The sequence below is a fragment of the Salvelinus alpinus genome, chromosome 26 (genome assembly GCF_045679555.1).
Source record: "Salvelinus alpinus chromosome 26, SLU_Salpinus.1, whole genome shotgun sequence".
NCBI lineage: Eukaryota > Metazoa > Chordata > Actinopteri > Salmoniformes > Salmonidae > Salvelinus > Salvelinus alpinus.
This window is the reverse complement of record NC_092111.1, coordinates 12,659,310-12,685,975: the sequence shown is the minus strand read 5'-3', so window position 1 is coordinate 12,685,975 and position 26,666 is coordinate 12,659,310. Positions and strand designations below refer to the sequence as shown.

At 43.3% G+C, this 26,666-nt stretch overlaps 2 protein-coding genes across 2 annotated transcripts in view; one reads left to right on the top strand and one right to left on the bottom strand.

The window, feature by feature from the left end:
• The first annotated feature begins 4,302 nt into the window (after positions 1-4,302).
• LOC139555407 (uncharacterized) lies at positions 4,303-19,941 on the top strand. The gene is made up of 18 exons (XM_071369156.1): positions 4,303-4,428; positions 15,036-15,242; positions 15,469-15,686; positions 15,787-15,901; positions 16,779-16,806; positions 17,075-17,157; positions 17,241-17,312; positions 17,394-17,477; positions 17,601-17,747; positions 17,837-17,917; positions 18,039-18,188; positions 18,306-18,355; positions 18,477-18,546; positions 18,639-18,725; positions 18,819-18,917; positions 19,035-19,115; positions 19,224-19,328; positions 19,780-19,941. Exons 1-18 carry the CDS (start codon positions 4,303-4,305, stop codon positions 19,939-19,941), a joined length of 1,965 nt encoding a protein of 654 aa, XP_071225257.1.
• The window catches only part of LOC139554725 (uncharacterized), a 51,970-nt gene continuing 43,338 nt past the window's right edge, over positions 18,035-26,666 (bottom strand). The window contains exon 15 of the mRNA XM_071367795.1: positions 18,035-18,148. The gene's annotated coding sequence lies outside the window, so the exon portion shown is untranslated. The remainder of the gene's footprint in view (positions 18,149-26,666) is intronic.

Below are 26,666 nucleotides of genomic sequence, written 5' to 3'. Positions count from 1 at the left end.
ACATTCATGCCCCAGAATAATAATCTACACTAGTTTAAAATATACACATACATTATGGTAACATGCTAAGAGAAAATAATTATAAAGTACGAATAGTAATTATATGTACACACACCTATACAGACACTACCGAGGGCTGGTGGGGGTCTAAATCGGGAGAGCGGCCCTCGGCTAAGACAGAGGCAGAACGGCACAAAACTTCAACTTGCTATCCAGGTGTCTGTGTCTGCCCCTTCCCAACCGTCACCCCCAGTCCCATGCAAGCAGTAAATAAATGGTATTGTAATAACAATAAATGTAAGAATTGAAAAATAAATAACGAAACCAAACAGCAACAAAAAATGGGGGAATATAAGTATGTTCAACCGAAAGTGTCAATGGTCAAACCTGGAAGGCATCGCTCTGAACACAGCCAGAATGAAAGTGACTTTAACTGACCGCCCTCCACAGCATCTTACATGTTCGGTAGCCCTCGTTGAGACCGTTCATTACGGTTTCACCCGTTATGGTATAGTATGGATTCGATTCCATGAGCAGACCCTAACACACAATGACAATGCACTCTAACCTGTACGGGGGATTGGCGTATGTTCCCGGATAAACTTCTCTGCGTCCAAAACCGAGGAGAGCCAGATCTTCTCACCGGAAGGCGGGGTAATTCTTAGTCTTGCAGGGAAGAGCAAGGCTGGGCGAAGATGGAGTTTGTAGAGCTTGGTCATGACATCTCTGTAGGCGCCGCGGTCCTTTGCCACATCGGGCGCATAATCATCATAGACACGGAAGGGGTGCCCTTTATGTAACAGGTTGCCCCTCATTCGGGCCTCGCGCAGGACAAGATCCTTGGTCTTGAAACTGTGACAACAGATGATGACTGGGCGAGGACGTTGGCCCGGTCCAGGCACCGGAACAAGGGCGCGATGTGCACGGTCCAGCTGGGGGTCCGAAGCCAAAACATCCGATCCCATTGCATCCTTCAGTAGCTTGGCGAAGAAGTCAGTGGGGCGAGAGCCCGCCTCTACCCCCTCTGCCAGACCAACAACGCGAAGATTATTATGTCTGGAACGGCCCTCCAGGTCGACCACTTTCACAGAGAGCCTCTGCACCCTACCCTGCAGTGACGAGCACAGCTTCTCTAACTCGTCGATCCTACCAGCGTTGAATTCAGAAGCCCTCTCAAGGTCCACAATACTCTGGCCCTGCGACGCGACCGTTCGAATGGTGCCCTCGATTTTGGTGTCCAGTTCAGCAATAGTAGCCTTAAGATCCTCAGCTAAAGCAACACGTAGTTCTCCCAACGCCCGGGTAAGTTCTGTAAGTGTCACGTTTTTGCCTGTGCCTTCCGCCATGTCTGTCTCGTTGTTTGGTGAGGAGTAGGCCTCCGATAAGGATTTATTGTCCTTTGGTCGCTTATTACTCTGCATTTTTACACAGAAAGTTACAATGTTGTATTAGAAAGAAACGTTTGTTGTAAAAAGTGTCATAAAGTAGGTTAAGTTAGATTATTTCGCAAAAAAGTTGCAGGAGCCTCTCACACACAGCCGTTCACTCCAACATGCTAGCTCCGCCCCTCTCATTATTCACCTTTCAATCTTCTGTAATGAAGGCACGTACATTGACGCCTGATGTGGATGGAGTTATCGAGGTGTTGAATCTAGCAGGTGACCAGGGTTAAGGTCTTCCTGACAGGGAAGCAAAGGACGGGTATTTGATTCACATGTGAACTGCAGGGACCCTTATTCAACTCCTGTTAAACTATTTATAAAGGCTTTAGCGCCAGGGGGATGTCGCGTGTGCCCACGGATGTATATCCCTGAGTAGGTATGTATCTGCATGTGTATTGTCGTGGTAATTTCCTGTATTACTAAATGAAGAGCGTTATAAACCACACACCAGTCAGAGTTATACTTAAACTTCATCTTTAATTATATGAGCTTCACCATAGCCCTTTGACTCTCAGATCGATTCAGTGTCTATAAATGAATTCTGAGAGTCCTTACAAAATAATTCTAGTATCTTTTATAGCCAAGATACACCCCTCTCAACTCACATGACAAACCACAGATCTCGGGAACTTCACAAAGGGCCTTTTACTTGAGAGAGGAGTATCCCATAGCCAGATAGCATTAGCTATAAATTATCGTTCACTTTGGTCTCTAAGACGAGGTTCTAATCTCGTTCTTGGTACTTCATAGTACCAAAACATTACCTCATCCAATGGCATATATCAATTGTCAACTTTAGATACGCCCATCTCAAATACACCCCCTCTTCTCCCCACTCCTGGACAAGCTCACGGAGGGGAGTGAGCCTCTAGGTCATATAGTAGGTCAAGATAAGGGCAGAGGAGACATACAAACATACATCAGAGGGGACATACAATGGTTCCAGACACTGCCATACTCCTCCCCCCAATGACAAAAGGAGGGAGTGACTGGCGTACAGACATTGTGGAGACAACTAACTGGTTCCCCATTAATCACGCCATCCCTTCACATGGTTTAGGAATAGTTACAGACACATTCCCATAAGAAGACAGTGTTCCATTCTGTCCTGCCCTTCTGATATTCTGCATAGCACCACATGGCTTAACAGACACGTTCACATATGAAGACAAGCCTGACCTCTCCTCTCTCTGGGCCCCAAGTGACTGAGCCCTAGCTGAGAAGGGATAACTGCAACTGCCAACCCTATAGTCCAAAGGGAAACATTCTAATGACAAGTATCTCACATAAGCATATTATGAAAATAAAACATCTTATCTATGTTACCCAACTAATTCTGATTGATCCCCAACAGTATGTGTAGAGGACTGTTTTGTGCAGTGCTAATTTTTCCTCTGATTGTGGGAGGATGGATGATTTATAATAGAGGGACTGTGTTATGTAAGAAAAAGCAATAAGAGAAGTTAAGTGAGGAGCTCAAATGGAGAGATCCCTGAGAGCTTTGATGGTTAGGTTCATGTTAAAAGGGGTCCGTAAAAAGTTCTGTGAAACAACAGGGAGACAGATAGACCGGTGTCATTTCTTCATACGAAAGACATGAGCAGGGACGGTGAGTATTAAATCCTTAGCACCGTTTGAAATAGTCATACGCAGTAGTGGATAATATGTTACAATCTATGTTTTATGTTATTCAGATTCATTGAGAGTTATGCTCTTTGCTCTTAAGAGGGAGATTGTCATTACCGTTATTGTACAACCATCAAAATATAAATGTGTGTGTAGAAATTGCGTTATGTATAACCCACAAAGATGCTAAAATGAACAATACTTTTATTATGCGTGTGTGCAAAATATTGAAAGAGAAACACATTTAAGTATTATCGGAATATTGAGAATATCTAAGGGTGCTCCTAAATATGTACAAAGTACTGTATTAGCCCTCTTTCTTTTCTTGGACTATTTCTTCTCTGTCAGAGCGACATGTTTGTATGAATGTATGTCTTCTTTGTTTCTCTGAGCAATAAATTAACAAGGGTACATGTACACCTCAGAGCCAGTGAGTGTGTTTTGATTCAGGTTAGACTGATAATGATGTTTCCTCTCCCGTAGGAGGACACCCGCTTGGCTGGGAGCCAATGTGGTGTTCACTTATGCTGCAAATGACTTACCTTGGATCTCTAATGAGATATCCTATAATCATATGATCTGCATTGCAATTTCATGACAAGACATTACCTACCTTAGAAGACGATAACTTACCTGGCAACTGATCTCAACATACAGTGAATGTACATTGGAAGACAAGTCATAGGAAAAGCAGATAACTCTCCGTTTTCTTCATTTATCCTGTTCATCCAGGACAACTATTATCTGCCTAAGGCGTCCCACACCTGGGACCTGTAACACAAGCATACAGGCATCTCTCAACCTACTACTGACCCGTACCTCGTTAAGTCACATGAACCAGCACCAGCCTGCTCCCACTCTGTCCAAGCTGGAGGTGGACCTGGGCTTTGCTCTCTTTTTTGACGCCCTCCTCTGCTTCTTCCTGCTGCTGACGGTGGTGCGCTGCGCTCAGACAGTGGTGGACCCTTATGGAGCCATCTCAACCTCCACCTATCAACAGGAACAGATCACCAATTAAGAAGAGAGCCCCCCACAAAAGAGAGGCCCTCACAAATCATGTGCTGGAGAGAGTTGACATTCTGCCACTCACCATGCTGGAGATATACAGCATGAATCCCTTAGCCTAAATGAGGGATGTCAGTTAAATTAGCAACAAACTTTGGTTTATTTGGGAGATTCAGCAAAAATAGCTAGGCCAGTGTATAATACAAGATGATCACCATTGAAATTCGGCATGCCACCTCAGATCCTCTCCAAATACACCATCAACAGCCTCCTGACCAGTTGCATCACGGCCTGGTACGAGAATTGCTCCGTCCACTACCGCAAGGCGCTCCAGCGAGTGGTTGAAGACGGCCCAGTACATCACTGGGACCGTGCTTCCATCCCATCCAGGACATCTACTCGAAACGGTGCCTGAGGAAAGCATGCAGCATCATAAAGGACCCCCCTGCTTCTCCGCACCTTAGCACACATGGACTCACTCATACAGACATACCCACACATATACATTCATGCTACACACACATCACAACTGCTGCTACTGCCAGACGCTTATTATACAGCTCGATTTATACGCTTAATTTAATTCACATGTAAATATTGGACAATAAATTGTGCCTTCCTGTATTATACTTATGCTAAAATTTATTTTTCTATTCTACTGCCATTTCATTTATGTTCGTAATCTTATCTTTTATTATTTCTTATTGTTGTTGCAATGTCGACAGGTAAGCGTTTTGTTGGACGATGTATACAATGCTTATCCTGTAAGCCACGAAAGACTAATACAACTTGAAACTTGAATCAGAATAATTTCCACAATGGCAGCTGAGTTGCACTGTTCATTTGTATCCCTTTGTAAATACACTTTTTGCATGCACTGTACTGTATGTATTTCTCTAGTCTGTACGTTCCCTGATGAGGGATTCATGTTTAATGCGTTGACTATATAGCGTTTAATGCTGGACAACCTTATCAGATCATGCAATGTTTACTGTATCAGAGGTTGATACTCTTTTTTTTATTTTAATGAAAGATGAGAAAATCAAGCATGTGGAAGTTGTCACAATATGAATGGAGCAAATTGAAAATATTTATAGTTGTAAACACAATTTTTTTAAATGTGTAACTGATGAGTTGTAAACATGAAAAAAAGTAATGTGTAGTTGTAATCGCATTTGCAAACTTTTTGAAAGCAATAATTGCATCTTTACACCTGCGCATGTCAATTTCGAGAGAGAGAAAAAGAGAGAGAAAAAGAGGGAGAGAGAGAGAGAAAAATAGCAGGAGCTTTGGGTGGTGGGACCTGTTTCTTCAAATCAAATCAAATGTATTTATATAGCCCTTCTTACATCAGCTGATATATCAAAGTCACAGAAACCCAGCCTAAAACCCCAAACAGCAAGCAATGCAGGTGTAGAACCAAGGTGGCTAGGAAAAACTCCCTAGAAAGGCCAAAACCTAGGAAGAAACCTAGTTAGGAACCAGGCTATGAGGGGTGGCCAGTCCTCTTCTGGCTGTACCAGGTGGAGATTATAACAGAACATGGCCAAGATGTTCAAATGTTCATAAATAATAGTAATCACAGTGAACAGGTCAGGGTTCCATAGCCGCAGGCAGAACAGTTGAAACTGGAGCAGCAGCACGGCCAGGTGGACTGGGGACAACAAGGAGTCATCATGCCAGGTAGTCCTGAGGCATGGTCCTAGGGCTCAGGTCCTCCGAGAGAAAGAGAGAATTAGAGAGAGCGTACTTAAATTCACACAGGACACCGGATAAGACAGGAGAAAAACTCCAGATATAACAGACTGACCCTAGCCCCCCGACACATAAACTACTGCAGCATAAATACTGGAGGCTGAGAAAGGAGGGGTCGGGAGACACTGTAATAGGCTTAGAGGTAGAGAATCCCAGTGGAGAGAGGGGAACCGGCCAGGCAGAGACAGTTAGGGCGGTTCGTTGCTCCAGTGCCTTTCTGTTCACCTTCACACTCCTGGGCCAGACTACACTCAATCATAGGACCTACTGAAGAGATGAGTCTTCAATAAAGACTTAAAGGTTGAGACCGAGTCTGCGTCTCTCACATGGGTAGGCAGACCATTCCATAAAAATGGAGCTCTATAGGAGAAAGCCCTGCCTCCAGCTGTTTGCTTAGAAATTCTAGGGACAATTAGGAGGCCTGCGTCTTGTGACCATAGCGTATGTGTAGGTATGTACGGCAGGACCAAATCGGAAAGATAGTTAGGAGCAAGCCCATGTAATGCTTTGTAGGTTATCAAATTTGTTGGTTCTAGTCAGGATTCTAGCAGCCGTATTTAGCACTAACTGAAGTTTATTTAGTGCTTTATCCGGGTAGCCGGAAAGTAGAGCATTGCAGTAGTCTAACCTAGAAGTAACAAAAGCATGGATACATTTTTAGCATGGATACATTATTTTGCAAGCTATTTTTAAGCTAGCCAGCTTGATTCTGTATGGAGCCATAACTACACTGAACAAAAATATAATCGCAACATGCAACAATTTTAAAGATTTTACTGAGTTACAGTTCATATAAGGAAATCATTCAATTTAAATAAATTCATTAGGCCCTAATTCTTTGGTTGTGCAAACCCACAATTTCATCAGCTGTCCGGGTGGCTGGTCTCAGACGATCCTGCAGGTGAAGAAGCCGAATGTGGAGGTCCTGGGCAGGCGTGATTACACATGGTCTTCAGTTGTGAGGCCGGTTGGACGTATGGTAGAGATATTAACATTAAATTATCTGGCAACAGCTCTGGTGGACATTCCTGCTGTCAGCATGGCAATTGCATGCTCCCTTGTGCAGCATAATTACAAGATGATGTTATGTTTATGCACCAAATGGTTGTTTTATGAAATAGAGTAAGGATCTTAGAACTCTCTCTCTCTTCCTTTCTGAGTTAACTGAGAGGAGTCTTTTGAAGCTTGGGCTGGCAACTGTTAAATAGGTGGTTTTCACTCTAGCTTCCTGCAGTTAGTCTGCTAGAGATAGCTTGAGCTGACAATGACTTGGTAATAAAAACCTAAAAGCTGACATTCCATAGACAAGATGTTGTGTGTGTGACCCGAGATAGAGACAGCCTGGAAGAGTTTAGAACAATGCCTCATTGTCTCATCATCCTGGCATCTGGGAAACTAAGCCGGGTTGGAAGGTAACAACATCCCGTGTAGATAATGTTGGGGTTCGTTTCCTTGTTCCTTGTCAATCATTGGCTCATTGGTGAAATTAGCATTTTGACAATATCTTTTATTAAATCATTCAAAAATCTTTATTAATGCAATTGCAGGCAGAAGTTGACAACAGGAACATAACGCATGTTTCCGAGTAAGTTCTGCAAAATATAAAAGGTTCCAAGTTATTTTATTAAACCCGAAGTCCAGCCCTTGTGATGTCACTGCATACGTTATTACCTTCTACTCATCAGACCAAGCCCATGCATACACAGCTATATAAACTTGCAAGAGAGATACAATAGTTCAAGCATTTTCTAAGGCCTAGGCAATAAATGTCCACTCCCTAAAGTTGATTTATAGTGGAATGTCTGACTAGTCTCTTATCTCCTACACTCCCCTGCAGAGTTCTGTCACAGTCACACATTTCTTAGAGGGGTCTCTTTATAAGAGGCAGAGAGACTAGAAAACAACTATGTAACAATACTAAACCTCTATAATGAATATATATATATATATATTGTTAATCTGTAGTCTAGGACCCTATAAATGTAAGGAGGGCGGGGTCTTATAACCCCTCACCTTCTATTAATACAACATAAGCATAATCAATTATTATAATACATCTAACATTTTGTACAGCCCCTATCATGACCCCTAGGTGAACTCCTGACAATAACCAAGGTGGCTTATGGGAAGGTTTTAACCAGGCTGACTGAGCATTTTTAGGTCCTATATAACATCTGTTTTTCATTATCAGTTAAGCACTCAGCAACACAATTGGGAGTGTGGGGTCGACGGTTTCATTATTGCAATAATAAATCGATATTGAATAAAGATGATTGTTTGAAGAAATGACAAAGTCTCTCTCACTTGAATAGAATATTCCACCACACTCCCTCAAAACTTCTGTGACAAAACTGCACATTTTAGAGTGGCCTTTTATTGTCCCCACCACAAGGTGCACCTGTGTAATTATCATTCTGTTTAATCAGCTTTTTGATATGCCATGCCTGTTAGGTTTATGTATTATCTTGGCAAATAAGAAATGCTCACTAACAGGGATGTAAACAAACTTGTACACAAAATTTGAGAGAAATAAGCTTTTTGTGCGTATGGGACATTTCTGGGATCTTTTATTTCAGCTCATGAAACATTGGACCATGTAACGTATACACTGGGAGTCAGATAGCAGGTGTAGATGGTGAGTTTTAATACTGAACAGATTCAAAATAACAAACAAAGGACATGTACTGAATCTGAGAGAAAAACCAATAACACCTCCTGATGACAACAGAGGGCTAAATAAATGGGAAATAATCAGGGAAGTGACGAAGTCCAGGTGTTGCAAATGATGAGGCGCAGGTGTGCGTAATGAAGCTTGCCGGGTGTGCGTAATGATGGGTTACCAGGACCGGTGGTTAGTAGACCGGCGACGTCAAGCGCCGGAGAAGACGTGACAGACCAACACTTCACGTTACGTTTATATTTTTGTTCAGTATAGTTCAAGCCACTGTCAGCAACATTAGAATAGAAAGGTATGCTAGGATAGGAGCTCAGATGCAAAAATGTAATTACCAACGTTTCGACAGCCAAGCTGTCTTCATCAGGGTATAATCACAAACACTGCGGGATGACTCGTTTATATAGTGTCAAAAGACACACAGGTGTCTGTAATCATGGCCAAGAGTGGCCTAATATCATTGGTTAATTCTCAAATATTAAAATGGCATACAAAGAGCAGCATACAAAAAACAAATGGATAGCATACGATCATAGATTCATTTTAGACTACACAAGCTTACAAACAATTACAATGGCAAAGTCACAATAATTATTCGTCCTGCTGACAAGGGTGGGTCGGTTGTACTCATGGATAAGACAGCTTATGTAAATGAGTGTCATAGACAACTGCTTGACAACTCCTTTTACAAGAAACTCAGAAGTGACCCTACTTCCCAATTTCAGAACACTATCTTTACTGTCCTAGATGGGTATTTAACTTCTGGTCAGATAACCAAAAAAGAACATGACTTTTTGGCTATTCAACAACCTAAAATTGCCACTTTCTATACTTTGCCGAGATTACTCAAGAATGCTACAAAACCTCCAGGGCGCCCTATTGTAGCGGGCAGTGATGCAGTAACGGCCCCTCTATCTACTTTTGTTGACTTTTTTATTAGACCACTCGCAGAACAGCTCCCCTCCTTTGTAAAGGACAGCAGCAGTATGATCTCTATCATAGAATCTCTTGATCCTCTCCCTGAGAATACCTTGTTAGTTACTTTTGATGTTGAGTTGTTATACACAAATATTCCACACGAGGGCGGTATTGAAGCTATGGAACATTTTCTTCTGCAACGTGACCCTAATGAACTACCTTCCAGTGCATGCATTATAACATTGGCTGAAATAGTACTCACACACAACTATTTCATGTTTCTAAATGATTTCTTTATTCAGACGAAGGGTACTGTTATGGGATCCCCCATGGCTCCTAACTATGCTAATTTGTATGTGGGTTACATGGAGAAACAGTCTATTTTCAATCCTCTCAAAAATGTTTTCTTGCCTAACATCATTATTTGGAAACGGTATATTGATGATATTTTTGTTCTATGGAGGGGTGATGCAAAACAGCTCCAGGCATTCCATGCTTTTCTTAACTCCTGTTCTGAACATTTGAGATTTACTATGCAATCTGATACACGTCAAATCAGTTTTCTTGATCTTCTGATCTTGTGTGAAAATAATGTTCTATACACTGATCTTTACAGGAAACCTACTGATCGTAACAGTTTGTTGAGGGCTGACAGTTGTCACTCACTTCCCTTGAAAAATAGTTTGCCCTACAGCCAATTCTGTCGAATCAAAAGAATTTGCAAAAAACAATCAGATTTCGACAGAAATATGGCTGAGACGCAAAGAAAGTTCAAGGAGAGGGGGTACAAAAACGATCAGATTAATATTGCCATTGAGAAAATAAAATAAAAAATGAGACATGACCTCGCAAAAAGATGCATTCTTCCATTCTAACTACCCGCTATTCAAAGCGCTCTGAATAAATTAAGGGAATCGTTCACAAACATTGGCACATTCTAAAATCCGATGATAGTCTCGGTAATGTGTTTTCGGACCTTCCCTTGGTCGTATTTTCGCGGGGCAGAAATCTCAGAGACCAATTGGTACACTCTGATTTACCACCCCAAGATATTCCTGAACAATGTCTATTTGCGCCCCTACTGGATGGAAATTACAAGTGTAATGGCTGTGCTCAATGCAATGGCACTTATAAATGCAGATCCTTCAAACACCCACAAACAGGGAAATCGATCCCAATCAAAGGTGTTATTACGTGCTCCACTAAAGCAGTTATTTATCTTATAACTTGTCCTTGTGGTAAAAATGATGTGGGTAAAACAAAGCGCAAATTAAAAGTACATATCTCAGAGCATCGTAGCACCATTAGGTGCAAAAACTTGACTTACCCAGTTGCGGCTCACTTTTTGGAGGCAGGCCACTCAATTTCGTCTCTACGTTATATTGGCATCGAACATGTCACCCTCTCTAGGAGAGGGGGTGACCTTGATAATTTATTGTTAAAACGAGAGGCTGTCTGGATCTTTAACTTAAAGACCCTTGCTCCCTTCGGTCTCAATGTAGACTTTGATATGAAGCCATTCTCGTGATTATTGTGACTTTGCCATTGTAATTGTTTGTAAGCTTGTGTAGTCTAAAATGAATCCATGATCAAACAGCAAGCAATGCAGGTGTAGAAGCAAGGTGGCTAGGAAAAACTCCCTAGAAATCGAATGACAAGATTAGATGAATGACTAGAATAGACTCTTTCTTAGAGAAATACATGATAAAGAATGCAAAGAACATACTCTACAATGCACATCCTACACAAATGCCTTGCTTCCCTAAATAATACTAACTGTGTGTTACAGCAAATAAGGTGGTACAATGTTAGCTCATGATTATCTATTCAGTACAATGAGTAGCTAAGAGAGATAGAATCTCACCTTCCAGCCTTGTTCACTGAATCTCACATATAATTCATGTCTCTTAAAGCCTGACGCCCACTGTTGACATGGCTGTGATCTGAAAGGGACCAAAAAATATGTCAAGAACCAGGAAAGACTAATGTACATTTTGGATGCATTGGATTTCAAATGAAATGTAAACGCAACTTAAGTAATTTTGTAATTGGGATGAACTATCCCTTTAAACGGTGCATAAAACAAGTTTAACTACAAGACAAAAAAACAGTGTTGTCCCCTGACCTTGTATGTATACTGGGCAAGGGAAGGTCGTATTTGGGCTTCTTCTTATGGGGGTTGGGTTTCAGGGCGCGTGGGGGGCGACAGGGGGCCTGGCTGGCCCTGAAGAAGTTGGTTAGATGAGTACTTGAAGGCTTATATCTATATTTTGGAATGTTGGATGTTGATTTCGGGAGGCTTCCATCATGGAAAAGGGACCAGACCACTTTTTTTGTTAGTTAACCTAAACGAATCACGACCCTCTATAGAATAACAACGGTGACAACAGTTGACTGCTATTTAAGTAATAGTTTGACTGTCAAATCCATGTATTGGTGTGTGGCCATTGACTTTTATGGAAAGACCGCCCCCAATTTTTCTGTGCCATTTCCTGGGCATTTCATTAACTCTGCGTTCTAAGTTCTGCGCATCCCAGCACTTGGAAAAATCAATGGTACAAAACCTAAGATATTGATCTGTTTAAAACAATCAATCTTATTTCATCGTGATGTCCATAAACCTTTAGACTAACATCACCAATCTGAGGTTAAAATTTTGTCTTATAGGGTGAAAATGCAAGCTTGTGTAAGGTAGTAACACAAACTGTCTGCATTAGGGAAATTTTCGCAATACACAATTTACTATGGCAAAAAAATTAAACATGTCAATTTAAGATGATTGTATTTGTTGCCTACTCACAAAGTATTACCAAAAGTACATATATTTCAAGGGACATAACACTGAGACCCCTGGACATGGGTGGGGGAATATTTGTGTGACGACCTAAAATGGGGGCTCACCAGCACCCCATCTTATATGTCCAACCACCCCTGAACGTCAGACTCTATTGAAGCACCTACAGTGGTGTAAAGTACTTAAGTAAACATACTTTCAAGTACTACTTAAGTAGTTTTGGGGGGTATCTGTACTTTACTAATTATAGTTTTGACAACTTTTACTTTTACTTCACTACATTTCTAAGGAAAAGAATGTACTTTATACTCCATACATTTTCCCTGACACCCAAAAGTAATCGTTACATTTTGAATGGCTAGAGGAAAATTGTCGGTTGGATGTACTGCCAAATTCTCTAAAATGACGTTGGAGGCGACTTATGGTAGAGAAATTAACATTCAATTCTCTGGCAGCAGCTCTGGTGGATATTCCTGCAGTCCGCATACCAATTGCACATTTCCTTAGAACTTCAGACATCTGTGGCATTGTGTTGTGACAAAACTGCACATTTTAGTGGCCTTTTGTCCCCAGCAAAATGTTTCAATGTGGATGGATTATCTTGGCAATGGAGAAATGCTCACAATTTTTTTTTTTAGGCTTATAGAACATTTTCGGGATCTTTCATTTCAGCTCATGAAACATGGGACCAACCTTTTACATGTTGCGTTTTTTTGTTCAGTGTAGTTTATTTTATTACAAATATAGCAGTATACAGTCCTCCAGATATCTGTTGACAAGGACATACATCACTGTGTATTTGTTCCTCTGTACATACAAAAATGGCCAAACATTTTGTTGTTGTTGCCATTTTCCATTGTTACTAACTTGTACTGGTTAAAAGTATGATTAAAGAAGAAGAAAAAAACGTGTACGTTTTGCAAACCATGTTTAGTACTTCTAAAAGAGACAATGAGAAATTCATGGTTCAACAAGATATTATAGCCATCAAAAGGGTCGAATTTTAGCATTGATTGCACTTATGATACAGTACTTGACGGCTTTGACTGGTCACAGAATATATGACATGAAGGGGGGATGTAATTATCTGAATTACTGTAGATTTGAATAGTTTAGTCAATCAAAAGTGAAGTATGGTTATAAGTCCAATGGGTGTTGTTCATACACCACTCTCAGACTCAAAATCAATATATTAGATACATACTATTTATCAGCATATTGACAGATTATTGCTATCAACTGCTGGTTGCAAGTTATATTAGCCTGTTTGTATCTTTTGGAACAATAGCAATCAAGTTGATTAAAATGATGTAAAATAGATAGTTGGGCTACCACTGGTGTCACAGGCATCCAAAGGTCTTGACCACCATGTTGCGATGCTTCTTTAGGATCACGTTGTTGTCGTCAGCGTAGAAGAGTACAGAGACGGGACTGAGCTTGGTGGTTGTGCAGCACGCTTTGGAACCTCATCCGGCTTCAGAAGGTGAACCTGCCATTGAAAACGGTAAATCAGACTCATTCATACATGCACTTTCATATAGTCAATGATAATATCCTGTTATAAAAGAGATATGTGTTATTTAAGCAATAAGGCCCAATGAGGGGTGGTATATTGGCCATATACCACAAACCTCAGAGGTGCCTTATTGCTATTAGAACACCTACTCATTCAAGGGTTTTTCTTTATTTTTACTATTTTCTACATTGTTGAATAATAGTGAAGACATCAAAACTATGAAATAACACAAATGGAATCATGTAGTAAAAGTGTGAAACATATCAAAACCTGTACGTCAAGGCTGAGAAATGTCTGTTCTTCCAACAGTCCGTCTCCTTCCTAGGGTACCGCATTTCCACTTCAGGGGTAAAGATGGAGAGTGACCTCATTTCAGCCGTGCGTAATTGGCCGACTCCCACCATGGTAAAGGAAGTGCAGCGGTTTCTAGGGTCTACCAACTACTACCGGAGGTTTATCTGGGGCTTTGGTCAGGTAGCGGCTCTCATTACCTCACTGCTGAAGGGGGGACCGGTGCGTTTGCAGTGGTCGGCTTAGGCGGACAGGGCTTTTGGTCAGCTGAGAGTTCTGTTTACCTCGGCTCCCGTGCTGGCCCATCCGGATCTCTCTTTGGTGTTCATAGTGGAGGTGAACGTGTCCGAGGCTGGGATAGGAGCCGTGCTCTCTCAGGGCTCGGGTACGCCACCAAAGCTCCGCCCCTGTGCTTTCTTTTTGAAGAAGCTCAGCCCGGCGGAGTGAAACTATGATGTGGGGGACCGGGAGCTGTTGGCTGTTGTCAAGGCTCTGAAGGTGTGGAAACAATGGCTTGAGGTGGCTAAACACCCTTTTCTCATCTGGACTGACCACCGCAATCTGGAGTACATCCGGGCGGCGAGGAGACTGAACCCCCGCCAGGCAAGGTGGGCCATGTTCTTTACCCATTTTGTTTTCACCCTGTCCTACAGACCAGGTTCCCAGAATGCTAAGGCAGACGCACTGTCCCGGATGTATGACACAGAGGAGCGGTCCATAGATCACACTCCCATACTTCCGGCCTCTTGCCTAGTGGCACCGGTGGTATGGGAGCTGGACGCGGACATCGAGCGGGCGTTACGTACAGAGCCCACTCCCCTCCAGTGTCCAGCTGGGCGTCTGTACGTTCCGTCTGCTGTCCGCGACCGTTTGATCTATTGGGCCCACACGTCACCCTCCTCTGATCATCCTGGCATCGGTCGGACAGTGCGTTGTCTTAGTGGGAAATACTGATGGTCCACCTTGGCCAAAGACGTGAGGGTTTATGTTTCCTCGTGCTCGGTGTGCGCCCAGTGCAAGGCCCCTAGGCACCTGCCCAGAGTGAAGTTACAGCCCTTACCCGTTCCACAACGGCCGTGGTCGCACCTTTCGGTGGACTTCCTCACGGATCTTCCTCCCTCACAGGGTAACACCACGATCCTGGTCGTTGTGGATCAGTTCTCTAAGTCCTGGCGTCTCCTTCCTTTGCCCAGTCTCCCTACGGGGGACTGCGGAGGCTCTGTTTACACACGTCTTCTGGCACTACGGGGTGCCTGAGGATATAGTGTCTGATCGAGGTCCTCAGTTCACGTCAAGGGTCTGGAGGGCGTTCATGGAACGTCTGGGGGTCTCGGTCAGCCTTACCTCGGGTTTCACCCCGAGAGTAACGGGCAGGTGGAGAGAGTAAACCAGGATGTGGGTAGGTTTCACGCTCCGCCACTCCTCCACTAACCTCTCCCCCTTCCAGTGCGTACTGGGGTATCAGCCGGTTCTGGCACCTTGGCATCAGAGCCAGATCAAGGCTCCTGCGGTGGACGAATGGTTTAAGCGCTCGGAGGAGACCTGGGAAGCCGCACATGTGCACCTGCAACGGGCCGTGAGGCGTCAGAAGGTGAGCGCCGATCGCCACCGCAGTGAGGCCCCGGTGTTCGACCCGAAACCTGCTGGAATCCTGGCCCCCGGTTTGTGGGGCCATTCAAAGTCCTGAGGAGACTGAACGAGGTTTGCTACAGGTTACAGCTTCCCCCGATTACCGTATTAACCCCTCGTTCCATGTGTCTCTCAGGCCGATGGTGGCTGGTCCACTCCAGGAGTCTGAGGTGCGGGAGGTTCCTCCGCCCCTTCTGGACATCGAGGGGGCCCCGGCGGTTTACAAATATGCCCAATCAATAGAACATTATGTCAGAAAACAATAGTCTAAACCCAATGTCTCTACCATATATGGTTGAAAAGTTACCGACGATTTACTCTGAGAATGTAACCTCACAACACCAAATATGGAACACATACAACCAAGTGCGGTGCAGTCTAAACTAGCAATGGTCACAGCAAATGATCGTTATTATTTCATCAACGCTGTCAAGTACAAGTATATTAATTTTATAATATTGTAGAGAACAAGCTAATTATTAATTCTATGTAATTTCTAATGACATCAGGCAAAGAAAACTACTTTTGGACATGAATTTCGTAGCTCCCTCTTGAATTGAGCCTTTTTCTCTCTACATTGTAAGTGAATAATATAAAAAGAATACATGTCATTCATCAGACGCTTTTATCCAAAGCGACTTACAATAAAACCTGCTGTCGTTTATGTATGGGTGATGACGGGAATCGAACCCACTACCCTGGAGTTGCAAGCATCATGCTCTAGCAACTGAGCTACGAAGGAGCACGTCAACGTAATTAGAATGATGACGAGCAATTTTAACGGATTCTAAAGGGAATCATAGAATTCCAAACTCATTTCTATGGCGACACAGTTGGCAATTTTGTAAACAATAATTTTCGAACTTGTGTTGCCAAGAGACATCTAACCGACGTTCTATGGAACGTTTTCTGTGCGAAAACAACTTCAGTTTACTGCTGACAACAAACTAAATAGATTTTTGACACCTGAGAAAGAACATCGACTGGAAAATGCCTGGGTGCTTTTCAAAATTGGCGGAGAGAGTGCGTGGACGTCGGCGGCCTACTGCGTCGACAGGTTGTTCAAATTCATTTGTGGCTTGTTTTTCTTGTCTTTTTCTGTTTTACAGGGTTCGTGATTGTCGACAGGTGGACAGCGACAGCGACTTCGAAGAGGGTATGTGGAGTTTAAAACTCTTATTTTACCACATTTAACAATGTAATTATAATTTGCGAAATGTTGTGTATTTCCATCATTCCGCCTTGGCAAAAATGCTTGTGCTAGAGATGTTGTAGCTAGCTAGCTTGCTAGCTAACATTAACTTCAGTAACTGTTGCTAAGCGATTCACTTTTGCTACCTAGCTAGCTAGCTAGTATTAGCAATCTTGCTATGTTTTATGTCCTAACAATTGTGTCTTTTATATTCCAATGTTCTTAACTTTAGAAACAACTGTCCTGGATGAGGTCCAGTTGGATGTGCCATTGGATGATGTGCCAGATGTTCCTCAGCTGCCAGTCCTCCTTGGGGTTTTATGTTTGAAAAATATCCCAGATATTCAAGTTGTGTCTCTTTGACATTAAACAAATCTCTTGTCTGCTTTCTGCTTTAGGAGGCCACTGGCAATTGGCAGTTGATTCCGATTAGGTTCAGCCCCCTTTACTGTGGGCCTGTTGCGATCAGGGTAAGAGACCCCCACACACACACAGTCACATCACGGTTACAATGTTTACTGTTTCCAACATGAATGTATTGTAATGTGCAGAACAATGCCGGTCCGGTGGTTAAAGCTTGGAGAACTTTCCAGTTCATCAGCCCCATCATCACCTACATGCGTGGGGGATCCCAGGTATGTGTCTTTGTAACTACCTGATCCTAATCTACATTGTCAGTCATTTGATCTTGATGGAAATGTGTCACAGCAATTGCTGAAGTGGTTTTGTTGATGTTGTCTTGTTGTTTATCTCAACAGCAGGTGGTGGTGAGGATGCACCACGTGAGTAGGGTGAGAGGCCTGGAGACTCAACTGGTGTGGGCCATCTCCAAGGAGACAGCCAGGCTTAGTCCAGAGGGCATCCCCTACTGTGCCACCAAAGTGCAGTCCATCACTTGGATCCAGGTAAGACGTAAATACTACTGAAATAGTATTAGATTAGGCTTTTCTTCACTTATTCCATTTGGCCTTAACATGTATTCTCTCTCTGTCAGCGTGTGGCTGGCAGGGTGACCCACTATGCGTCTCACCTCCGCCACGAGACGTCTGTGGACGTGACGCTTGGCTGCTACCAGGTAAATAAACGATTTCCTATGTATATAAACTAGACATTACTGGGCATTTTTGCATTAGATTTGGTGTGTTTTCTAATAACGTGTGTGTGGTAAACAGGTGTGTTGTGTGTGTTTTGAGCAGCAGACTGATGTCTCAGTGGTGTACGCCACTCTCCACATGGGGCTGGACGGGCTTCTCTCCTCTTCAGCGTGGTCGGAGGCTGCCTCCTTCTCTACGCCCACCACTCAGCAGTTCACTGACCCAGAGCCTGAGGGCCACAACTGCTATGAGGTCAGACGTTACACACACATACTATTGACTAGGAGCATTAAGATCCTTCCATTGACCGATTGTTTGTTATGTCATTGCATTGGTCACTGATTTGGAATGCTTGTTTTGTTGTCGTAGGGCTGGGAGGAGGACCTGCTGCCTGAGGAGAGGGAGGTTCCTCTGCTAAAGTGAGTTCCTCTAAATGTCTGTGTAGTCTGGGCTTGTCAGATGCTGAAGGATAGTGGTCATAATGCTGTTATCCCCCATTGACTCTCATGGTTGACATGCTCCATTCCCTCCCTTTCACAGCCTCTACCTTACCACCAAGAGAGTGGAGGACATCGCCCTGAGGCTCGTCTCCCTGCGCCAGGCCTTCACTGTGAGTGGCCACACTTTTCTTTTTCTCTCTGTGACTTCTTGTTCGGTCTCCTAGAGGAAGATGTCTCACCCTAACTCTTCCCTCTTCCCTAGACCCTGCTTGGTTCCACCCTGAGCAGGAACCGTCTGTTTGTGGCGGGAAAGGTCCTCCTGGGCGCACTGGTTCAGGCCAACCACATGGTAACTCACTAACTCATTCTCTTTCAAGGGAAAGAGAGCGTCCCTGAGGGGATATGTGTTCTGTTCACTAAGATGCTCTTTTCTTTGTCATAGGACGAGGCCAAGTTCATCCGTACCTATAAGGACTTTGCGGACTACCTGAGTGACCCCTCCAAGCGGAATGACATTGAGAGGGAGCTGGCTGAGGCAAAGGTGAGTTCATTAACTCTTTCAAGTCTCACTGAGTTCTTCCACATGCATGTCATTTATACATCACAGTAGCTGATCTGTATGAATCTGTATGAAATCAAACGTGTTTTCTTGTCCTAGATCCATCATGTGAACATGATAGATGTCCTCTTTGAGCTGGTGCTGTTTGGGTTAATGACAGCTCAGAAGTCTCTGATGGTGGTAAGTAGCATCTCACTGGTACATGTTTTGATATCTCTATTAGCAGTTTCACTTAAATTTCTCTTCTCTTCTATTCTCTCCTCTTTTCTCCTCCTTTGTTTCCTTTAGCACCCAGGTGGGTTCGTGGAGCGTCTGTACGCTCTCCTGTACTCCTTCCTGCCCACTGCTGCCAACATGGAGCCAGAGGCTGACAGATACCTGCTGCTGCTCAATGTAAGAGTCAAGAGGTTACTTCCTTTTTACTTCCATATTCTTAGTGTACTTCCTTTTTACTTCCTTATTCATGGTTAACCAGGTTCCAATGCCATTTTAGGGGGAGTATTTCTAATTGTCTCTCTCCTCTTGATAAGCTAGTAACTCAGAGCCATTTTCTATGTGTTGTGTGGTGTTCTCTTCAGGGCGGCTGATGGCTCTGCTAGATGACATGTTTGGCCAGCAGCTGGCCTGGTACTTTAACCCAGAGTCTCTGGTCACTGAGCTCTCCAGCCTCCTGGAGTACCACTTGGAGAATCTCATGGCCAGCATGTAGTCCTACTGCAGGGACAATACTCCTTTTTCCTTCTCTCTCTCTTTTGAAGGAATTGAGGACTTGAAGTGCTTTGTTGTACCCTGATTAGTTAACACCCAATAATTTAATGTATTCTCTTGTTTTCTCTCCCCACAGGATTCTTGTGACACTTTGCCACCCAACAGGGATCTAGACACCAATGCACTACATTACTTTGCACTGAATTTGACATTTTTAAATAAAACAAGTTGTAGTTCAAAAACATTTTGGTTTCCGTCTTTTCATTTATTTGATTTTATGACCATTTCCTCTTCCTAGAGTTATAATGCTAATATTAGATTATTACATGAACAATGATGCTTTACTGTCTGCATATGGAAATAAAAAAAACGTTTAGTTGATTTACAGATACTACAGGCCCACACTTTATATGGTTTTGCACTGTGGGTTGTGATACTGTACTATTTAAAAACATTTAGGACTACATACACTGAGTGCACAAAACATTAGGAACATCTTTCTAATATTGAGTTGCACACCCTTTTCCCCTCAGAACAGCCTCAATTCTTCGGAGCATGGACTCTACAAGCTGCCCAAAGCGTTCCACAAGGATGCTGGCCCATGTGTCAAGTTGGCTGGACGTCCTTTGGGTGGTGGACCATTGTTGATACACATGGGAAACTGTTGAACATGAAAAAACCAGCAGTGTTGCAGTTCTTGACACACTTAACCCGGTGCGCCTGGCACCTACTACCATACCCTGTTCAAAGGCAGTTAAATATTTTTTCTTGCCCATTCACCCTCTGAATGACACACACAATCCATGTCTCAATTCTCTCAAGGTTTTAAAATCTTTCTTTAACTCCCCTTCATCTACACTGATTGAAGTGGATTCAACAAGAGACATCAATAAGGGATCATAGCTTTCACTTGGTCAGTCTATGTCATGGAAAGAGCAGGTCTCCTCAATGTTTTGTATTATCAGTGTGTGTAGTAACCTGGTACAGTATAAAGTATACCACTAGAGGGGATAATTGCTTCAGTCTTGAATGTTACTTCTCACTTTTCCTACTCTACATTAACAGTCTGCCATTGTAGACTCTGGTAACTTGGGTATCTTAGTTTTTTATATTTGCCATTCATGTCTGAACCATTTACCATCTTTCCCACTGAAACCAGTAATGTTGGCGTTCATGTGAGAGAGGGTGTAGTAGTGCATACTGACCACTAGTTGGATCATAGTGTGGGTGGTGGAGTTCATGCAGGAACACAGAGGGTAGAGGCATTCTCCATCACAGTAGAAGGCAGAGTAACCCGTAGGAGCCAATACCCAGTCCTAATGGAGAGAAACACCATAGAAAGGCCAAAACCTAGGAAGAAACCTAGTTAGGAACCAGGCTATGAGGGGTGGCCAGTCCTCTTCTGGCTGTACCAGGTGGAGATTATAACAGAACATGGCCAAGATGTTCAAATGTTCATAAATAATAGTAATCACAGTGAACAGGTCAGGGTTCCACAGCCGCAGGCAGAACAGTTGAAACTGGAGCAGCAGCACGGCCAGGTGGTCTGGGGACAACAAGGAGTCATCATGCCAGGTAGTCTGAAGGCATGGTCCTAGGGCTCAGGTCCTCCGAGAGAAAGAAAGAGAGAAAGAGAGAATTAGAGAGAGCGTACTTAAATTCACACAGGACACCGGATAAGACAGGAGAAAAACTCCAGATATAACAGACTGACCCTAGCCCCCTGACACATAAACTACTGCAGCATAAATACTGGAGGCTGAGACAGAAGGGGTCGGGAGACACTGTGGCCCCATCCGACGATACCCCCGGACAGGGCCAAACAGGAAGGATATAACCCCACCCACTTTGCCAAAGCACAGCCCCCACACCACTAGAGGGATATCTTCAACCACCAACTTACCATCCTGAGACAAGGCAGAGTATAGCCCACAAAGATCTCCGCCACGGCACAACCCAAGGGGGGGGGGGGGGGCGCCAACCCAGACAGGAAGATCACGTCAGTGACTCAACCCACTCAAGTGACGCACCCCTCCTAGGGACAGAATGGAAGAGCACCAGTAAGCCAGTGACTCAGTCCCTGTAATAGGGTTAGAGGCAGAGAATCCCAGTGGAGAGAGGGGAACCGGCCAGGCAGAGACAGTTAGGGCGGTTCGTTGCTCCAGTGCCTTTCTGTTCACCTTCACACTCCTGGGCCAGACTACACTCAATCATAGGACCTACTGAAGAGATGAGTCTTCAATAAAGACTTAAAGGTTGAGAATGAGTCTGCGTCTCTCACATGGGTAGGCAGACCATTCCATAAAAATTGAGCTCTATAGGAGAAAGCCCTGCCTCCAGCTGTTTGCTTAGAAATTCTAGGGACATTTAGGAGGCCTGCATCTTGTGACCGTAGCGTACGTGTAGGTATGTACGGCAGGACCAAATCGGAAAGATAGTTAGGAGCAAGCCCATGTAATGCTTTGTAGGTTATCAAATTTGTTGGTTCTAGTCAGGATTCTAGCAGCCGTATTTAGCACTAACTGAAGTTTATTTAGTGCTTTATCCGGGTAGCCGGAAAGTAGAGCATTGCAGTAGTCTAACCTAGAAGAAACAAAGCATGGATACATTTTTCTGCATAATTTTTGGACAGAAAATTTCAGATTTTTGCAATGTTACATAAATGGAAAAAAGCTGTCCTTGAATCAGTCTTGATATGTTCGTCGTTTCTTCTAACCAATTAGATGAGGTTTTCATAGACCAGCGTACTCTATACTGGTTGGTTGGTGACAGCTCACATGGGCCGTGTTGTCTGGAGCAACCATTTGTCAATCACAACATGCATTACCAGTTTCCTTAGGGAGACAAGAATATTGGGTAGGATTTAGACCTTACCTGTCTCTGGTCTACACTCCAGTCCAGCTGTTTTTTGAAAGCTATTGTCCAAGTCATTTTTATTAAGAGTTTGTAATGATAACGTAGTCGGACACTAGCTACCAAAATCAATTAGGTAAAATTATTTTGCAAGCTATTTTTAAGCTAGCCAGCTTGATTCTGTATGGAGCCATAACTACACTGAACTAAAATATAATCGTAACATGCAACAATTTTAAAGATTTTACTGAGTTACAGTTCATATAAGGAAATCATTCAATTTAAATAAATTCATTAGGCCCTAATTCTTTGGTTGTGCAAACCCACAATTTCATCAGCTGTCCGGGTGGCTGGTTTCAGACGATCCTGCAGGTGAAGAAGCCGAATGTGGAGGTCCTGGGCAGGCGTGATTACACATGGTCTTCAGTTGTGAGGCCGGTTGGACGTATGGTAGAGAAATTAACATTAAATTATCTGGCAACAGCATAACATCATAACATGATGTTATGTTTATGCACCAAATGATTGTTTTATGAAATAGAGTAAGGATCTTAGAACTCTCTCTCTCTTCCTTTCTGAGTTAACTGAGAGGAGTCTTTTGAAGCTTGGGCTGGCAACTGTTAAAGAGGTGGTTTTCACTCTAGCTTCCTGCAGTTAGTCTGCTAGAGATAGCTTGAGCTGACAATGACTTGATAATAAAAACCTAAAAGCTGACATTCCATAGACAAGATGTTGTGTGTGTGACCCGAGATAGAGACAGCCTGGAAGAGTTTAGAACAATGCCTCATTGTCTCATCATCCTGGCATCTCGGAAACTAAGCCGGGTTGGAAGGTAACAACATCCCGTGTAGATAATGTTGGGGTTCGTTTCCTTGTACCTTGTCAATCATTGGCTCTTTGGTGAAATTAGCATTTTGACAATACATTTTATTAAATCATTCAAAAAACTTTATTAATGCAATTGCAGGCAGAAGTTGACAACAGGAACATAACGCATGTTTCCAAGTAAGTTCTGCAAAATATAAGAGGTCCCAAGTTATTTTATTAAACCCGAAGTCCAGCCCTTGTGATGTCACTGCATACGTTATTACCTTCTACTCATCAGACCAAGCCCATGCATACACAGCTATATAAACTTGCAAGAGAGATACAATAGTTCAAGCATTTTCTAAGGCCTAGGGAATAAATGTCCAATCCCTAAAGTTGATTTATTGTGGAATGTCTGACTAGTCTCTTATCTCCTACACTCCCCTGCAGAGTTCTGTCACAGTCACAGATTTCTCAGAGGGGTCTCTTTATAAGAGGCAGAGAGACTAGAAAACAACTATGTAACAATACTAAACCTCTATAATGAATATATATATATATATTGTTAATCTGTAGTCTAGGACCCTATAAATGTAACAATGGCAAAGTCACAATAATCACAAGAATGGCTTCAGATCAAAGTCTACGTTGAGACCGAAGGGAGCAAGGGTCTTTAAGTTAAAGATCCAGACAGCCTCTCGTTTTAACAATAAATTATCAAGGTCACCCCCTCTCCTAGGGAGGGTGACATGTTCGATGCCAATATAACGCAGAGACGAAATTGAGTGGCCTGCCTCCAAAAAGTGAGCCGCAACTGGGTAAGTCAAGTTTTTGCACCTAATGGTGCTACGATGCTCTGAGATACGTACTTTTAATTCGCGCTTTGTTTTACTCTACGCCATTCTGTTCGGATGTAAACATTTCCATCAGTACGTATATGGACGACAAGTCATTGTGGAATCCAACTACAAGCCCCTTGAGTCAATCATGAGGAAACCACTAGCCGCAGCCCCGCCAAGGCTACAGAGAATGATCCTTCAACTACAAAAATACGACTTCACAATCACTCACCGTCCAGGCAAAGACACCCCTGTCGCAGACACGCTCTCCAGGAAGTTTCTTACCTATAAGGACAGCAGCCTCAGTGAAGGCATGGACATGCAAGTGCACACTGTGTACAGCAACTTACCAGTTAGTGACACAAAACTGAAGGAGATCCAAGCAGAAACAGAAAAGGACTGGCAACTCGCACAGCTGAGGAAAGTCATACAGGATGGATGGCCTGAGAGGAGAAAATGCCCTCAGAGCGTCTCAGAATTCTGGAACCATCGTGATGAACTATCACAGATCAACGGAATAATTTTCAAAGGAGAGAAAATCATTATTCCTACCAGTCTCAGAGAAGAGATTTTGACAAAGATCCATGCTGGACACATGGGCATGGAAAAGTGCAAACAGAGAGCACGGGACATTTTGTTTTGGCCCGGAATGTGCAAACAAATAGAGGACATTGTTGGTAAATGTGCCATATGTCTTGAACAACGCCCCTCAAACACCAAAGAGACAATGTTACCTCACTGTATCCCAGACCGACCCTGGCAGGTCGTGGCAACCGATCTGTTTACCTGGAACAACGAGGACTACATCGTAACAGTGGACTACTACAGCAGATACTTCGAACTCGACAAGCTTCACAGCACCACTTCTGCAGCTGTGATACACAAGCTGAAAGCAGCCTTAGAGACTTTAACATCTGACAATGGGCCCTGTTACAAATCAAATGAGTTTGAATCCTTCACAAAAGCATGGGAGTTCACACATGTCACCACAAGCCCGCATTACCCTCAAAGTAATGGCCTTGCTGAAAAATCTGTGCAGATTGCTAAATCACTCATGGATAAAGCAAAAGCAGACGAGAGACCCCTACCTCAGTCTCCTTGTATACCGCAACACTCCAGTTGACAACTTCAAATCACCAGCCCAGCTGTTGATGAGCCGCAGACTTCGCTCAATCCTTCCCAGCACCAACCAGCAGCTACAACCTGAGATCGTCAGCTACAAGGAAATGCATGGAAAACGTGCACAGAGACAACAACAACAAAAGCGATACTACGACAGGTCCGCTAGACCACCACTGATCGACGGAGAGTCAGTTAGAATCTAAGAGCATGGCCTCTGGAAGCCAGCAGTCGTCATCCAGCCAGCTGACACTGAACGTTCATATCACGTCCGCACCGCAGAAGGAGCAGTGTACCGCCGCAATCGGCGTCACCTACTGAACACAAAAGAACAACACACTGATGAGATGAACTGTTCCCCTGAAAGAGAGCGTGATGGACTAAACACACACATAGCACAACATACACCATACTTACCTGCAACACCACAAGAGCTGTTGACTGACACAGAAGCATGCTCAGCATCATATCGCACAAGGTCAGGAAGAGAGGTCAAGCCCAGAGCTGTCCTAGACCTGTGAAATGTCAAAGGGTGTAGGCGGATCGCTGCCCTAAAAGAGTTCCAGACTGTAAACTTGTTATTGAAAGTTCACTTGAAATGCTTTGGTATTGTATTTGTTTGAAATGTTAAGATGTATTTCTACTGTGAAAGCTGAGTTGCTGAGAATCCCTTGTTCGAAAAGTAACAGTATGTTGGATCATTGTTTCAGTCTATGTTGATTCAGTTGGTGTAGTATGCAATATAAATGGTTACTTACCTTGAGTTCAAACTGCAGAGCATGTTTTCAAAAGAAACGCTTAGAATATGTAAACATTTTTATTTTGTTTTAAAAGAAGGGGGATGTAATATTCATGTGTAAACATACTGAATTATAATTGGATGCATTTTATCGCCGTATCATACTGTGCTATGATTGGTTAAGACCACCCAGATGGTTAGGTCATGGTCAGTTTGATCCTGGTTGGCGATACGTGAACATGCCAGTTATAGCTAGCTAATAAAGAGCTACGTTAAGAAATATCCTGTAGTACTGCATTTTATTATTTTGTACAGAGCGTGCAAAAAAAGACAGGGGCCAACAGTTTCCTGTGTGTATCAAGAATGGTCAACCACCCAAAGCACATCCAGTCAACTTGACACAACTGTGGGAAGCATTGGAATCAACATGGGCCAGTTTCCCTATGGGACGCTTTTGACACCTTGTAGAGTCCATGCCTCGACAAGGGTGTTCTGAGGGCAAAAGCGGTGCAATGGAATATTAGGAAGGTGTTCCTAATGTTTTGTACACTCAGTGTACAGCCAAACCAACAAGGAACTGAATTTGATATAAAATCATCTGTGTTCGTCATAGAACGATGGGACTAGTTTCCGTGGGTGCGGACAGATTTCCAGCGTTGTGCTTTG